The sequence below is a fragment of the Bos javanicus genome, chromosome 6 (genome assembly GCF_032452875.1).
Source record: "Bos javanicus breed banteng chromosome 6, ARS-OSU_banteng_1.0, whole genome shotgun sequence".
NCBI lineage: Eukaryota > Metazoa > Chordata > Mammalia > Artiodactyla > Bovidae > Bos > Bos javanicus.
Genome location: NC_083873.1, coordinates 21,710,029 through 21,727,022, shown reverse-complemented (window position 1 = coordinate 21,727,022; position 16,994 = coordinate 21,710,029). Strand labels below are relative to the sequence as shown.

Here is a 16,994-nt window from a genome sequence, read left to right as displayed (position 1 = left end):
TAACACATTAACTCATTAACAAATTGAAAAACAAAAACCATATGATTATCTCAATAGATGCAGAGAAAGTCTTTGACAAAATTCAACATCCATTTATGATAAGAACTCTCCAGAAAGCAGGAATAGAAGGAACATACCTCAACATAATAAAAGCTATATATGACAAACACACAGCAAACATTATCCTCAATGGTGAAAAATTGAAAGCATTTCCTCTAAAGTCAGGAACAAGACAAGGGTGCCCACTTTCACCATTACTATTCAACATAGTTTTGGAAGTTTTGGCCACAGCAATCAGAGCAGAAAAAGAAATAAAAGGAATCCAAATTGGAAAAGAAGAAGTAAAACTCTCACTGTTTGCAGATGACATGATCCTTTACATAGAAAACCCTAAAGACTCCACCAGAAAATTATTAGAACTAGTCAATGATTATAGTAAAGTTGCAGGATATAAAATGAACACACAAAAATCCCTTGCATTCCTATACACTAATAATGAGAAAACTGAAAGAGAAATTAAGGAAACAATTCCATTCACCATTGCAACAGAAAGAATAAAATACTTAGGAATATATCTACCTAAAGAAACTAAAGACCTATATATAGAAAACTATAAAACACTGGTGAAAGAAATCAAAGAGGACACTAATAGATGGAGAAATATACCATGTTCATGGATTGGAAGAATCAATATAGTGAAAATGAGTATACTACCCAAAGCAATTTATAGATTCAATGCAATCCCTATCAAGCTACCAACAGTATTCTTCACAGAGCTAGAACAAATAATTTCACAATTTGTATGGAAATACAAAAAAACCTCGAATAGCCAAAGCTATCTTGAGAAAGAAGAATGGAACTGGAGGAATCAACCTACCTGACTTCAGGCTCTATTACAAAGCCACAGTTATCAAGACAGTATGGTACTGGCACAAAGACAGAAATATTGATCAATGGAACAAAATAGAAAGCCCAGAGATAAATCCACGCACCTATGGACACCTTATCTTTGACAAAGGAGGCAAGAATATACAATGGATTAAAGACAACCTCTTTAACAAGTATGCTGGGAAAACTGGTCAACCACTTGTAAAAGAATGAAACTAGAACACTTTCTAACACCTTACACAAAAATAAACTCAAAATGGATTAAAGATCTAAACATAAGACCAGAAACTATAAAACTCCTAGAGTAGAACATAGGCAAAACACTCTCCGACATACATCACAGCAGGATCCTCTATGACCCACCTCCCAGAATATTGGAAATAAAAGCAAAAATAAACAAATGGGACCTAATTAAACTTAAAAGCTTCTGCACAACAAAGGAAACTATTAGCAAGGTGAAAAGGCAGTCTTCAGAATGGGAGAAAATAATAGCAAATGAAGCAACGGACAAACAACTAATCCCAAAAATATACAAGCAACTCCTACAGCTCAACTCCAGAAAAATAAATGACCCAATCAAAAAATGGGCCAAAGAACTAAATAGACATTTCTCCAAAGAAGACATACAGATGGCTAACAAACACATGAAAAGATGCTCCACATCACTCATTATCAGAGAAATGCAAATCAAGACCACTATGAGGTACCATTTCACACCAGTCAGAATGGCTGCGATCCAAAAGTCTACAAGCAAGAAATGCTGGAGAGGGTGTGGAGAAAAAGGAACTCTCTTACACTGTTGGTGGGAATGCAAACTAGTATAGCCACTATGGAGAACAGTGTGGAGATTCCTTAAAAAACTGGAAATAGAACTGCCTTATGATCCAGCAATCCCACTGCTGGGCATACACACTGAGGAAACCAGAATTGAAAGAGACACGTGTACCCCAATGTTCATTGCAGCACTGTTTATAATAGCCAGGACATGGAAGCAACCTAGATGCCCATTAGCAGATGAATGGATAAGAAAGCTGTGGTACATATACACAATGGAGTATTACTCAGCCATTAAAAAGAATACATTAGAATCAGTTCTAATGAGATGGATGAAACTGGAACCTATTATACAGAGTGAAGTAAGCCAGAAAGAAAAACACCAATACAGTATACTAATGCATATATATGGAATTTAGAAAGATGGTAACAACAACCCTGTGTACGAGACTGCAAAAGAGACACTGATGCATAGATCAGTCTTATGGACTCTGTGGGAGATGGAGAGGGTGGGGAGATTTGGGAGAATAGCATTGAAACATGTATAATATCATGTATGAAACGAGTCGCCAGTCCAGGTTCGATGCTCGGTACTGGATGCTTGGGGCTGGTGCACTGGGACGACCCAGAGGGAGGGTAGGGGAGGGAGGAGGGAGGAGGGTTCAGGATGGGGAACGCGGGTATACCTGTGGCAGATTCATTTCGATATTTGGCAAAACTAATACAGTATTGTAAAGTTTAAAAATAAAATTAAATTAAAAAAACAAAACAAAACAAAAAATAACTACGGTACTCTGATATATGGTACTGTGACATCTTTTAAATTCAGTTAAGTTTATTCATCTAAGAATTCTGAATTGTGATTAAGAGTACTTATGCAGAATAAACACTCCATTTGTATTTTAATTTCTTCAGAATTGTTCCTTTTGCTCATTTGAAAATCTAATCTTTTTCTTTATAGATAATTCAGTTTAATATGATAGTTACATATTAAGCTGTATAGTTATTTTAAATGTTTCATTTTTATTTAAATAGTAACTACTCATAGCAAATTTACTAGGAGAAATTTTCTATACTTTTGTAAAATAACTTTAAAAATGTATCTAGATATATTCCCAGTACTGGGATTGCTGGGCCATATGATAGTTCTATTTTTATTTTTTTAAGGAACCTCCATACTGTTCTCCACAGTGACAGTATCAATTTACATTCCCACCAACAGTGCAAGAGGGTTTCATTTTCTCTACACCTTCTCCAGCATTTATTGTTTGTAGATTTTTTGATGATGGCCAGGATGGGGTTGGGGTGGAAGGAAGGAACAAGAAGCAGCCAATATATGTATACATATAGCTAATTCACTATGTTGTACATTGTAAAGCAATTATACCCCAATTAAAAAAAAAATCAGTGTTTCGCAAATAAAAGTGATCACCATGTGAAAAAAAGTGCTTCTACATTTCTGTGTTTTTCTGTTCTGCTGCTGCTGCTGCTGCTAAGTCGCTTCAGTCGTGTCTGACTCTGTGCGACCCCACCAGACGCAGCCCACCAGGCTCCGCCGTCCCTGAAATTCTCTAGGCAAGAACACTGGAGTGGGTTTCCATTTCCTTCTCCAATGCATGAAAGTGAAAAGTGAAAGTGAAGTCGCTCAGTCGTGTCCGACTCTTAGCGACCCCATGGACTGCAGCCCACCAGGCTCCTCCGTCCATGGGATTCTCCAGGCAAGAGTACTGGAGTGGGGTGCCATCGCCTTCTAGTGCTTTCCCCTGCTATGTGTTCTCATACTTACCATAGACTCTATTATTCATTTACTTCATAGAGATGAGCTGATTATATAGTATTTTAGGAGGTGATACAGATACATGTGACAAAGAAAAATTTAAAGCAATTAAAACAAGAGTGCTCAAGGTCCAAAGTAGTACAGGTAATGAACAATGTGGCTGTCTGGAGGAAGTGTTTCACACAGAGTATAAGATTCTGAGGCAGAAATATGCTTAGCATATTGATGTAACAGAGAAGTCTAGAGATGGTTGAGCAGAGCTGTGACATGGTGAGTAGTAGGAGATAAGATCAGAGAGAAACAAAGGACTGCTTATTATAAAATCTTATAGACCATTGTAAGACTTTGATTTCTACCCTGAGAGAACTGAGGAGCCACTGGAGGACTTGCAGAGGGGATAAATGATCTGACTCATTACAGGATCACTTTGATAGTTGCATTGAGAAAGGGAAACAAGAGCAGGGATAGAAAAAACTGTTCAGTTCAATTCAGTCGCTCAGTCGTGTCCAATTCTTTGCGATCCTGTGGACTGCAGCAGGCCAGGCTTCTCTGTTTATCACCAATTTCCAGAGCTTGCTCAAACTCATGTCCATCAAGTTGGCGATGCCATCCAACCATCTCATCCTCTGAGAAAACTCTTAGGTGAGAAACAGGATTGACTTGGACAATGGCACCCCACTCCAGTACTCTTGCCTGGAAAATCCCATGGATGGGGGAGCCTGGTGGGCTGAGGTCCATGGGTCGAGGGGGGTCGGACACGACTGAGTGATTTCACTTTCACTTTTCACTTTCATGCATTGGAGAAGGAAATGGCATCCCACTCCAGTGTTCTTGCCTGGAGAATCCCAGGAACGGCCGAGCCTGGTTGGCTGCTGTCTATGGGGTCGCACAGAGTCGGACACGACTGAAGCGACTTAGCAGCAGCAGCAGCAGCAGGGAGGAAACAGTAGACATCTTAAGGAGTGATTAGATTCCATATATATATTTAAAGTAAAAGTGGTTAGATTTGCTAATTGATTAGACACAGAGTATGAAAGAAGAGATGACCTGAGAATACTTCCAAGAGTTCTGACCTCAAGACTGTAGGGTGAGTAAGTTTTGGAGGAATGTAGGGAACTCAGTTTGAAGCATGTGACTTCTGAGATGATTATTAAACATTCAAATGATGAAGTCCAATAGATTGTTGGATTTAGGACTATGGAATACAGCCAAGGGGTTCAAGTGGAGATGTTAATCACAGTTTCATTAGAATAGGGGACATGTCCTTCTTGTTTATCCCAGTGTGCCCTCTTTCTACACAGTGTTAATACTTACAAGGTTCTTAAGAAATACCTTCTGAGTGAGTGACTACAAGAATAGTGATTTGTGTGCTGGTAAATGTTTAACCACAGGCTCTCTAAAGAAAAAATGAACAGAACAAAGCAAAATTCATGATTTCTAGCATTTGCAGATTTCTGTGATGCAAATATTCCTACTATGATTTCAGGCTACCAAAGTAACATCACTGACAGCAGAATTGAGAAGAAATATACACAGTTGATTCCCTCTAACAAGTAATAAAGCAGCTCCAGAACAGAACTGAGCCCTTTGTTGCTTAGTGATATAATCAGATACATATTTTCCTTACTTATAGGTATGGAAAATATAAATAATCTTTGACACTTGGGCAGATTTGAAGGTAAAGAAATTCATAGATGATAATTCATACGAGCTCAAAATCGAGGACTTGAGCAAATATTTAAAAACCTTTGTCATATACCAGACTGAATAGTAGAAATACTGAGCTAATTTATCCCTGTGCCTTTAGGTAGTCTTCTAAATTACTCCACACAGATGTGATATCTTTTCATAACTCCTGAGAAAAAAATTTCAATTTACAAATTAATCCATTGTAATATTAACAGTACTCTCTTGCAAGAGTGTCTTCATGATTTCTAAGTTAGCCTAGAAAGTATGTTAAAAATGTTGCCATAAAACATTTATCAATAAAATATCTATACAAAGTTTAATCAAGTCACTATCTTCTTGAGTCCAAACTCTTTGGCTTGACTTTTTCAGAGTCATTATTGGGTTTTTAAACATTGTTTACTTATTTAATATTTAAAAAATTTTATTGTGGTCAAATATACCAAACATAAAATTTACTAGGTAACTATATCTAGGTGTACAGTTCAATGATACATTCGCATTGTTGTGCAACCATCAGCAACATACATCTCCAGGGCTTTAATTATTATTTAATTTTTTACTGTATTTTGTTTCATGTAAAAGAAGCACATTTTGTTGTAGATAATTAGAAAAGGAAAAGTATAAAATAAAATAAAATTACCCCAAATCTCACCATTGAGAGCAAATCAAATCTACATCTACCTTATTGTACATATAGAATTATATCAGACTGTTAAATTTATTGTCTAACAATTCCTCAGATCCTGTTAAGTCTAAAATGCCTTTCAGATTCTGACTGTATGACCTGAAGTGGTGGGGCTGCAAATCCCAGTTGTATGTTTTGCAGCATTTATTTAATGTACCAGTGAGCGAGCCTTAATTAGAATGGTTTATTCTCAGAGCAATGAAGCATAGGGAAGTAGGACAATCCCTCATCCTGGACATATGCTTTAGAGCTGAGCCCCAGGGAGAGAGAGTTGCAAGTAGATGAAGGAACACTGGTCATTAAGAAATTGTTAATGGAGCGAAGCTTAGGGACAAGATAATTTCTCTGAATTCTATATGGAACACAAATAGACATCACAAAAATATCAGGCAGAGGGTAGTTTGTAACTTAAGACTTTTGCAGGTTTGGCTGCAATATGCCCAAAACAGCCACCGGGAAAGGGCATGGCTTATTCCCGACACACTGTTATGCTCTGTACCAAAGTGTTGACATTGCTTTTCCTTTTTTGTCTCTTTCTCTGTCTCTGGCCAGAGCGGAGTAGGGAGAATGGAAATGCTAAAGAAGACTACGGATAAACTGTTATCAGACCTTTCTAGGGATTCTTTGAAATACTGGAGACTAGTTGTCTTTGAAATAACTAGCAAGAAATGGTTTATAAGTAAAGGTTATGGACTAAAAAATGTTGGGTATGTTAATGTTAGCACATTTATATATATGTACCTAGAGACTTGATTGGGATTCCTTGGTGGCTCAGATGGTAAAGCATCTGCCCACAATGCAGGAGACCCGGATTCAATCCCTTGGTGGGGAAGATCCCCTGGAGAATGAAATGGCAACCTACTTCAGTACTCTTGCCTAGAAAATTCCATGAATGGAGGAGCCTGGTGGGCTACAGTCCATGGGGTCGCAAAGAGTCGGACACGACTGAGCAACTTCACTTCACTTCAGAGACTTGATAAAATTGATGTTATATTCAAATGTAATTTCTAATTTGCTAGGTAAAATTTGATTTTTAAATGCTTCAACATGAATTTTGATTTGAAAAATGTTTTTGAACCTGTTGGAAAATTGCACCCCTGCAATTTGACAATACATATCCAACTACTAGATTAAATCATATAAAATAATGACATTTTAAGCTATAAAAATTGGCAGTTACATATGGTTCAATCTAAAAGCATGTGTAAAAATGTCATATTTACTACAATATAGCAATATCTGTAAATTTTAATGGAAAAAGGTTGTATCTCATCACTTTAATTTTTATTTGATTACTTTTATGATTATTTTATTCAGTAGTCTGGATTGTGTGCTTACCATGTGCCAGCTGGTATGACAGACTTAAGGACACAGTAAGGGCTAAGCACAGAATAAATATATTTTGATAACTCTGTGAATGGTAAATTTAAATGACACAATAATGTGATGCTATTTTAGTTAAGTTTAGTAATTAAAAATGTATCTTTATTTATGCATATGTATAATGTACTATGATCCAGCGGATGTTGGCAATTTGAACTTCCAGATGTTCAAGCTGGTTTTAGAAAAGGCAGAGGAACCAGAGACCAAATTGCCAACATCCGCTGGATCATTGAAAAGCAAGAGAGTTCCAGAAAAACATCTATTTCTGCTTTATTGACTATGCCAAACCCTTTGACTGTGTGGATCACAATAAACTGTGGAAAATTCTGAAAGAGATTGGAATACCAGACCAGCTGACCTATCTCTTGAGAAACCTATATGCAGGTCAGGAAGCGACAGTTAGAACTGGACATGGAACAACAGACTGGTTTCAAATAGGAAAAGGAGTTCGTCAAGGCTGTATATTGTCACCCTGCTTATTTAACTTATATGCAGAGTACATCATGAGAAACGCTGGGCTGGAAGAAACACAAGCTGGAATCAAGATTGCCGGGAGAAATATCAATCACCTCAGATATGCAGATGACACCACCCTTATGGCAGAAAGTGAAGAAGAACTAAAAAGCCTCTTGATGAAAGTGAAAGTGGAGAGTGAAAAAATTGGCTTAAAGCTCAACATTCAGAAAACGAAGATCATGGCATTCGGTCCCATCACTTCATGGGAAATAGATGGGGAAACAGTGGAAACAGTGTCAGACTTTATTTTTGGGGCTCCAAAATCACTGCAGATGGTAACTGCAGCCATGAAATTAAAAGATGCTTACTTCTTGGAAGAAAAGTTATGACCAACCTAGATAGCATATTCAAAAGCAGAGACAGTACTTTGTCAACAAAGATCCGTCTAGTCAAGGCTTTGGTTTTTCCTGTGGTCATGTATGGATGTGAGAGTTGGACTGTGAAGAAGGCTGAGCACCAAAGAATTGATGCTTCTGAACTGTGGTGTTGGAGAAGACTCTTGAGAGTCCCTTGGGCTGCAAGGAGATCCAACCAGTCCATTCTGAAGGAGATCAGCCCTGGGATTTCTTTGGAAGGAATGATGCTAAAGCTGAAACTCCAGTAGTTTGGCCACCTCATGTGAAGAGTTGACTCATTGGAAAAGACTCTGACGCTGGGAGGGATTGGGGGCAGGAGGAGAAGGGGATGACAGAGGATGAGATGGCTGGATGGCATCCCTGACTCAATGGACATGAGTCTGAGTGAACTCCGGGAGTTGGTGATGGACAGGGGGGGTTGCAAAGAGTCGGACACGACTGAGCAACTGAACTGAACTGAACTGAACTGATAATGTACTATGCAAGAGTTGTATATACATACACACACACACACACACACACACATATATATATATAAAATACATACATGTGAGATAAATATATCACAACAAATGAGAGTTAAAATGTGAATGTCAAGATCATAGATTGGCTATATTTGGGGTGTAGGACAATTATGGATAAATTTAACTTTCTAATATATATGTTTAATTTTTTCACTATGCCTGTATACTCGTTATAAGTAATCAGGGGAAAATACATTTAAATAAAAGATTGGTATAGAGGACGGATTAGGATCAGAAATTGGGGACTGGAATGAGAATGATTTACAGAGGTTTTACCATATGTTACAACTTTGAATTATTTGATTCTTAAGCTATATCCAAAGTTCAGGTAAAAAGATACTTTTGGAGGAAATGCATTTTATCCTTTCTGGCAGTTTTTTCAATTCAACAAATCAGACCATCTGGAAATTGTGATCAGATAGAGGTTTTACAGCTTCATTCACTGAGTTTGCTTTGGGATATGCCTGGGCTTGCCCGGTGGCTCAGTGGTACAGAATGGGAAAGAACCCACCTGCCAGTGCAGGAGACGCAGGAGATGTGGGTTCAGTCCCTGGGTGGGGAAGATAACCTGAAGGAGGAAAGGGCAAGCCACTCCAACATTCTTGCCTGGAGAATCCTGTGGACAGAGGAGCCTGGAGGGCTACAATCCATGAGATCGCAGAGTCGGACACGACTGAACTACTGAGCATGACACCAGGTAGAGAAGAATGAAGACGTTGGTCAGGCACAAGACTGATAAAGGCATTTAAAAAAATTTACTGAAGTATTTATAGCCATAATATTTAAAGCAATGGTAAAATTTACTGCAGTACATTTAGATAATTTGTTATCAGATTGAGGCCTCATGATTTATGATTATATATTTTTATCTGTCCACAGTAAATTTCAAAAGAAATCAAGGTTCTATGAATACTTTGCATAACAGCTCTATGAAAAGCAAATTTTAAAAAGTATAGCATACAAGGTAAAATTTTAATTTATTTGGATAAAACAGAAATTATTTCAGTTAGATTAAATATTTATTTTAATAATTATTTATGTCAGGTGTCCCTGGGTTTGAAAAATATAAAGAATTTTTTGCTGTGTTTGTTAAGGCTTTGGGACTATTAAATAAAACACATTAAATTACATCCTTAAGGTTACCAGGTAAAAAAACAGTGACTGTCACTTAAAAAAGTCTTTAAATATTTTAATTGATACTGGACTCTATGCTCTGAAATTGTCCTTTCAGTTCAGTTCAGTCGCTCAGTCGTGTCCGACTCTTTGCGACCCCATGAATCGCAGCACGCCAAGCCTCCCTGTCCATCACCAACTACCGGAGTTCATTCAAACTCATGTCCATCGAGTTGGTGATGCCATCTAGGCATCTCATCCTCTGTCGTCCCCTTCTCCTCCTGCCCCCAATCCTTCCCAGCATCAGAGTCTTTTCCAGTGAGTCAACTCTTCACATGAGGTGGCCAAAGTACTGGAGTTTCAGCTTTAGCATCATTCCTCCCAAAGAACAACCAGGGCTGATCTCCTTTAGAATGGACTGATTGGATCTCCTTGCAGTCCAAGGGACTCTCAGGAGTCTTCTCCAACACCACAGTTCAAGAGCATCAATTCTTCGGCACTCAGCTTTCTTCACAGTCCAACTCTCATATCCATACATGACCACTGGAAAAATCATAGCCTTGACTAGACGGACCTTTGTTGTCTTTTACTGTATATTAATAAGGGCTTCCCTAATAGCTCAGTTGGTAAAGAATCTGCCTGCAAAGAAGGAGACCCAGGTTCAATCCCTGGGTCAGGAAGATCCCCTGGAGAAGGAAATGGCAACCCACTCCAGTATTCTTGCCTGCAGAATCCCATGGACAGAGGAGCCTAGCAGGCTATAGTCCATGGGGTCACAAGAGTCAGATATGACTTAGGGACTAGACCACATATACTAATACACTTTTCTAGAGTTTCTAACTTAACTTGAAAATGTGCTTAGAAAATGGAAGAAAATATTTTCTAATATCCCTATATATCAAGTGGTATACCATATACTTAAAAAGATAATAACTGTTCTGTTAATAATTTTCTAACATCTTAAAATTCTAGCATTCTCAATTAAAACATGTAAATATATGTGAGATGTTTTATATATACATGTGAAATAGATAGCATAGACAAGTGCTAAATTTTAATATTAACCTATAGTTATCACAACTAGTTAGGAGTCATAAGAAAGTGTAGAGGTTAAGAACAGTAGGGGTCCTGGAGTGGACTGCAGTGGTTTGAAGCGCTACTGCGTGATCCTGTGAGAGCCAAACATCTTTCAGATAAAAGTTGTGTTCAAATGTTACATTTCAAAATGCCAAATTTGGGAAGGATAGTGGAGAGAAACAGTGACTCTTCATTGGCACTAATTCCACTGTGTGTGTGTGTGTGTGTGTGTGTGTAAGGATGGTGAAGTAGCCTTATAGGCAAGAAGGAACTGTGTAGAACTTAAAGATGATGTTTTGGTCTATAGAACATATATAAGATTTGCAAGAATTTCTAACAAAGCAAATACATAGGATGTTTCAGGATAAGATCAGAACCTGTGAACTCACATTCAAATCTTTAGTAGAATTATTAATTACATTAAAAATGTGAAGTTAGAAGTCAAGCAATTCTTCCAGTGCAGAATGAGTGCAAAACATTTAAAGGAAAACACAGTGTTTTTATTTAAAATGTGGGACTGTTGGTTTGAGGTTTTCCATGTGTAAAATACAAATGTTTATTAGGGAGGATCTGCAATCCTTTTCAGGTCTAAGATTTCTGAGGTCAGAGGAGGTTGTAAGCATTTTGCTACAGCTGAAGCAAAGCTATAAGTGCCTGCCTCAAAGCTGAAGTAGTTTTAAACCTCAGAAGATCTTTTTGATTTTAGGCAGACGGACACAAGGGCTTCCCAGGTGGCGCTAGTGGTAAAGAATCCATCTGCCAATGCAGGAGACACAGAGATGCAGGTTGGATGCCCGGGTCGGGAAGATCCCCTGGAGTAGGAATTGGAAGCCCACTCCAGTATTCTTGCCTGGAAAATCCCATGGACAGAGGAGCTTTCAGGCTATACAGTCCATGGGGTCACAAAGAGTCAGACACGACTGAGCGCACACACATGGAGAGGGACACAGTGAGTTCAATACATTTTTCATTTAGGCTGGGAAGACGCAATTCAATTTATGTTAAATGGGAATAGAGGGGCTTCCCAGGTAGCACTAGTGGTAAAGAACCCACCTGCCAATGCATGAGACATAAGAGACATGGGTTTGATCCCTGGGTTGGGAAGATTCCCTGGAGGAGAGCATGGCAACCCACTCTAGTTTTCTTGCCTGGAGAATCCCATGGACAGAGGAGCCTGGTGGGCTACAGTCCATAGGTTCCCAAAGAGTCGAACATGACTGAAGAAAATTAGCACAACAAAGCACATGGGAAATTATACTCAATATCCTGTAATAACCTATAATGGAATATAATCTAAGAAAAAAATGGGAATAGAAAACACTCACAATTCAATAAGCCAAGTGTTACTATCACAATCTAAATGATGTAATCCTTTACCAATTAAGACCCAATTAGGGCTTATGTAATTTTATGGTTATTTCAATAAAGCATTAATTATATTGGAAACTAAAATTTCTTCAAGCATATTGCACTGAATATGCCTCAGACTTTATTGCAAATTGTATGATCCTTAATTTTGAGTAGTTTTGGTAATTGAATAATGTTTTCTAGTAAGGAAATAGTAAGGTGTAAGTAGTAAAACATTCATTGATTTCAAACCAGTGAATGTGATGAAATAGCATTACATTATCAATTAGAATAACTCCAGTGTTATTTCAGATTTTACATAAATATTGGCAGAAAGTAACTGGGAAAATGACCTTTTTTCCCCCTCACATACTTGAAACACTAAATTTTTTTTTCCCTCACAGCCTTCACACACTAAATTTTCATCAAATTTCATAATGTATCATTAACATTTTAAGAACATTGTGAGAATCTTATAACCTGATATGCTAATGCATATCTCCTCCAGATTAGAGCAAAGAATAAATCAAACCATAACAAAACTAAAGACAGATTCCAAACCAAAAAAACATTCCTTTCTAGATCAGTGGAGCAAGATTAGAGGTGCTTTCACTTGTTTTCCAACTTGGAACTGACTTTGTTTCTTCTTTGTACTCACCTTTGTGCCTACAAAAATGAAGGAGTGAGATACTTGAAAACTAGACATAGAGGGGAAAAGAAGACTGGCAGTGTCAGAGGCTTTAAAAAAATGTGGTTTTGTGCTTACATATCCTAGTCAGTGGTAACTAACCACTGCTCCTTCAATTTAACCCCATGGGCCTGGCATTTGAAAATTGTTTCTAAAGCTTTATGCCTTCAATACCTTCAATTTCAAAACAATAAAGACAGAGGATGGACTGATGGAAAAAAGTCATTTTTTTTTCTTATTTTTTTTCATAATGGTGACTTACTGTAGTAAGAATTAATATTAAGCTACATTTTATTTTCAAACAAGTTTGTTAATATAGAAAAAAGTATTCTTTCCTTTTCATGGATGAGAACATTAATACTTGAAATTAAAGTCACTTCACCTCCCCTACCCCCATCAACCCCACGCAAACTGCCAATCACAAAATGGAGACTAAAAGCCACTAATGTGGTTCATTTTTAGCATACTATTGAATTAAAGTGTAACCATCAGTAACAGGGCTTCCCTGATAGCTCAGTTGGTAAAGAATCTGCTTGCAATGCAGGAGACCCCGGTTCAATTCCTGGGTGGGGAAGATCCACTGGAGAGGGGATAGGCTACCCACTCCAGTATTCTTGGGCTTCCCTTGTGGGTCAGCTGGTCAAGAATATGCCTGCAACTTGGGAGACCTGGGTTCAATCCCTGGGTTGGGAAGATCCCCTGGAGAAGGGAAAGGCTACCCACTCCAGCATTCTGTCCCGGAGAATTCCATAGCCTGTATAGTCCATGGGGTCTCTAAGAGTCCAACCTGATTAAGTGCCTTTCACTTTCACTAGTAACAGGTAGATATTTACCACTGTCTTAACACAGTCTGCATTGTCCATAATATTCAATATGAGGAAGCAAACACACACTGAAATTTCATAAACTGGTTTATGAGAACAAATGTTGGATGTCTCTCCAGCTTCTTATAATTGCTTAAGAATCTCGGGATTCCCAAAGTAGATGGGGGAACATTCTAAAAGATTATCTTTAAACAGTTATCAAGTGGCATGCCTCATTTCCTAACCACTTAGTCTTTGGGCTTTTTCTTGCCTATCATCTGAAAGAGTCAGATACCATCTTCCAGGCACAGGGTCTCCACAGATTACTGGAAGTGAAAGCTAACCTGGAGAACTGGAGAAACTGCTGGATGCTAGCAATCATTTGGAGGGAGCTTACTGCCTCTGTTGGATCCTCCATAACTGGGAGACCAAACCGGTGCTGGCCTTGGGGCAAGGATCGGGCACAGGATGGATGGCACTAAGAATCAGCAAACCAGAGACAGGAGGCAGGTAGCATTCATTTTTCTGACAGAATAGTGACTAACGGAGAGGAGGAAACCTCCAAAGTACAAGTTAAAGGTCACATAATTTTTGTGGCAATTGTTTGAAGCCATTTGAGAAAATGTACTAGTGTTAAGTGTTTTTAGTTGAGTTTGTCCTACTTGGAATGACAGGTTTTCCCATCTCTTTCATTCACCTTCTTCATTCTCTCTAGATGACCTCAATGGGGATTAGGGGTTTAGGGTGGGAGTGGGGTGGCCATAGAAACAGAACAAGTTCAGCCATTGATGGACCCATTTGTAAATGGGTTCATCATCATCAGTGTTAGTCACTCAATCGTGTCTGACTCTGTGACCCCAAGGACTGTAGCCCTCCAGGCTCCTCTGTCCATGGAATTTTCCAGGCAAGAATATTGAAATGGGTTCCCATTTCCTTCTCCTGGGGATCTTCCCAACCCAAGAATTGAACCTGAGTCTCCTGCATTGCAGGCAGATTGTTTATTTTCTGAGCCACCAAGGTTAGTGACCTGCTTTAAGAACTTTCACCCAGTCCCTTTCCTTTCATCAGATCCATTTCTTTTTAACCTTATCCCACTGCCCAGCTTCTCTGTCTGTCTCCTCCTCCTCCTTCCTCCCAGTGTTCTCCTCACCTGTCCACCGAAATGGCTGTCATAGAGTAGATGCTGGCGAACACCGCTGTGATAGGAAAGAAGTTCTGGAAGCGACAGTAGTTGGCGCCGAAGTACCACTCGCTGTGCAGCGCATAGATGAAGTTGACCAAGGTGTTGAAGGCGGCCATGGAGGCGTCGGAGAAAGCCAAGTTCACGAGGAAGTAGTTGGTGACGGTCCTCATGCGCTTGTGGGCCAGGATGATCCAGATGACGATGAGATTCCCGAAGACGGCCACGGCCACCACCACGCCGTAGGCGAGGGACCAGAGCGCGATGCGCCAGGACGGCTGCACGAACTGGTTGGTGATATTAGACCGGGACTGCGAAGGCGCAGGGGAGGCCGCAGCCAGACCCAGCGGGGAGAAGGAAGCGGAAAGATTGCCGGCTTGGACGAGCAGTTGCAGCCACTCAGTCTCAGCCTTTCCCGCGGCTGCCCCAGGCTCGAGCGCACTCAGGTTCCCGATGTCCGCGCCGGCCGTTCCCCCGTTCGTCCAGTTCGCGGCTACGGGGAGAGAGGCCATAGCGATGGGTGTGCAACCTGAGTCCCCTCGCTCACCCACCGTCAGCCCGGCCCGTCTCCCGCGAAGTTCTTCTCCGCCTCCCAGTCGCTTCGCTGCTGAGCCGACCTCAGCCCCGCCCCGAATCGAGGTGGAGAAGGTACCACAGCCCTTGCTAGTTAAGGGATGCTTTGACCCTGTATGTGATGGGGAGAAAGGAGGCGCTTTCTCCAAAAGCGACTTTGAGCATCTATCGGGCAAGACGGATGAGACAGTCTGAAAAAAGTGATGTTAGGGACTGGCGCCAGCGGAGACCCTCCGGGAATCACTCCTGCTGGAGTTCCCGGGGCACCAGCTGAAGCGCTGAGGTTCAGGAGCCGCTGCGATCTTTATAGTCTCTTACAGGGCTCTGCTTCGGTGACGTTGTGGGGGCCGCGGAGCTGACAACCCCTTTTTGGAAGACGACTGCGCTCCTTTCCTCCACCCCCGCCCTCTGGGTTTCATTCATTCGCTACTCGCTGGAGCTTGGCGGGTTGACAGGCTCAAGGAAGGGCTGCACTTTCTTATATGTAATTAAAATCTTGACAAGATTGTTTTTCGTCTTTTAACTTCAAGATATTTTGCTTAAGTCCCTGCTTTCAGCTGTATTGTGGACTCTTATTTTCTAAACCAATTAAACCATTCACCCCTAAGGCATAGGCAAAGTCCCAGAAGATTTTCTGGCAAGATCGCCTGTGGGTGCAGTTAGCTGAGGACTGTGAGAACCGCTCGTTTGTTCACTGGCTTTTGGAATTTCACTCAAATTTCTGCTTGTGTGTTTCTGTTTTCCCTTCTCAGATCCCGTTGCTTTTCCCGCTTCCCAAATCCACCCATTCCCTCTCTTCCTGTAATCTCAGTCACCAGAAATTTGTCCCCTCCTCTCTCCTAACCCCCAGACAGAGAGAGACTTTGGCCCAGAGGATTCTCTCAGCTTGGAATGCCATAACATACTGAGGGTAAATCAGAAATATTGAGATGTAGGTCTTCTTGAAACACAAGGACAAGACTTAAATTTCACCATTTCTCAGCAATGAATGTATCCTATGAACAATCTACATAAGTACACAGGGCTATAGTGTTTTGAACATTTGGAGCCTTGGCTTTTAGGGCCTGATCATGTGGATACACTGATGAGAATGAGACAAATGAGCTTTGGCTGTCAGCAGGTGAGCTGGAGTGTTCTGTGGAGTGTGAGCTGGAGTCTGTGCTTAGGTGGATCTCACCAGCCATTTATCAGGAGAGCCAAGACTCTCTTTTATATTAGTCTCTTGTGGAAGGGATTTAGGGCTACACGTATTTTAGCAATCTCCCCAAAACACTTGAAATCTTTTTCCCCCTGCTTGAGCTCTTTTTTCCCCCACTTGAACTCTTTGTGCCTTGATTTCTTTACTTGAAAGTGAAGATTATTTTTTTAAATCTACATTTCAGGGTAAACAGGGGGATGATAACAGCTTTTCAACAATACCAAGCAGGAGAGAGACCTCAATAAATGTTAGTGCCCTTCTCTCTTGTTACAATATGCATTACATAAAACATTTTCAGATAAGATGTATTGGAGAGCAAGTTTGATTTGCTTCAAGAGAACGTAGCTTGTGATTTGTGAACACTATTCTTTGGTGTAAGTATCTATTCCTTAAAAACCCTAATTATTGCATATATGGACTTAG

General features: G+C 40.0%; 1 protein-coding gene across 1 annotated transcript in view; it reads right to left on the bottom strand.

Moving 5' to 3' along the window:
• Nucleotides 1-16,337, bottom strand: part of TACR3 (tachykinin receptor 3) — a 91,168-nt gene extending 74,831 nt beyond the window's left edge. The window contains exon 1 of the mRNA XM_061419531.1: nt 14,771-16,337. Within this exon, the coding sequence (XP_061275515.1) occupies nt 14,771-15,312 (542 nt within the window). The 5' untranslated portion in view covers nt 15,313-16,337. The remainder of the gene's footprint in view (nt 1-14,770) is intronic.
• Nucleotides 16,338-16,994: the final 657 nt, after the last annotated feature.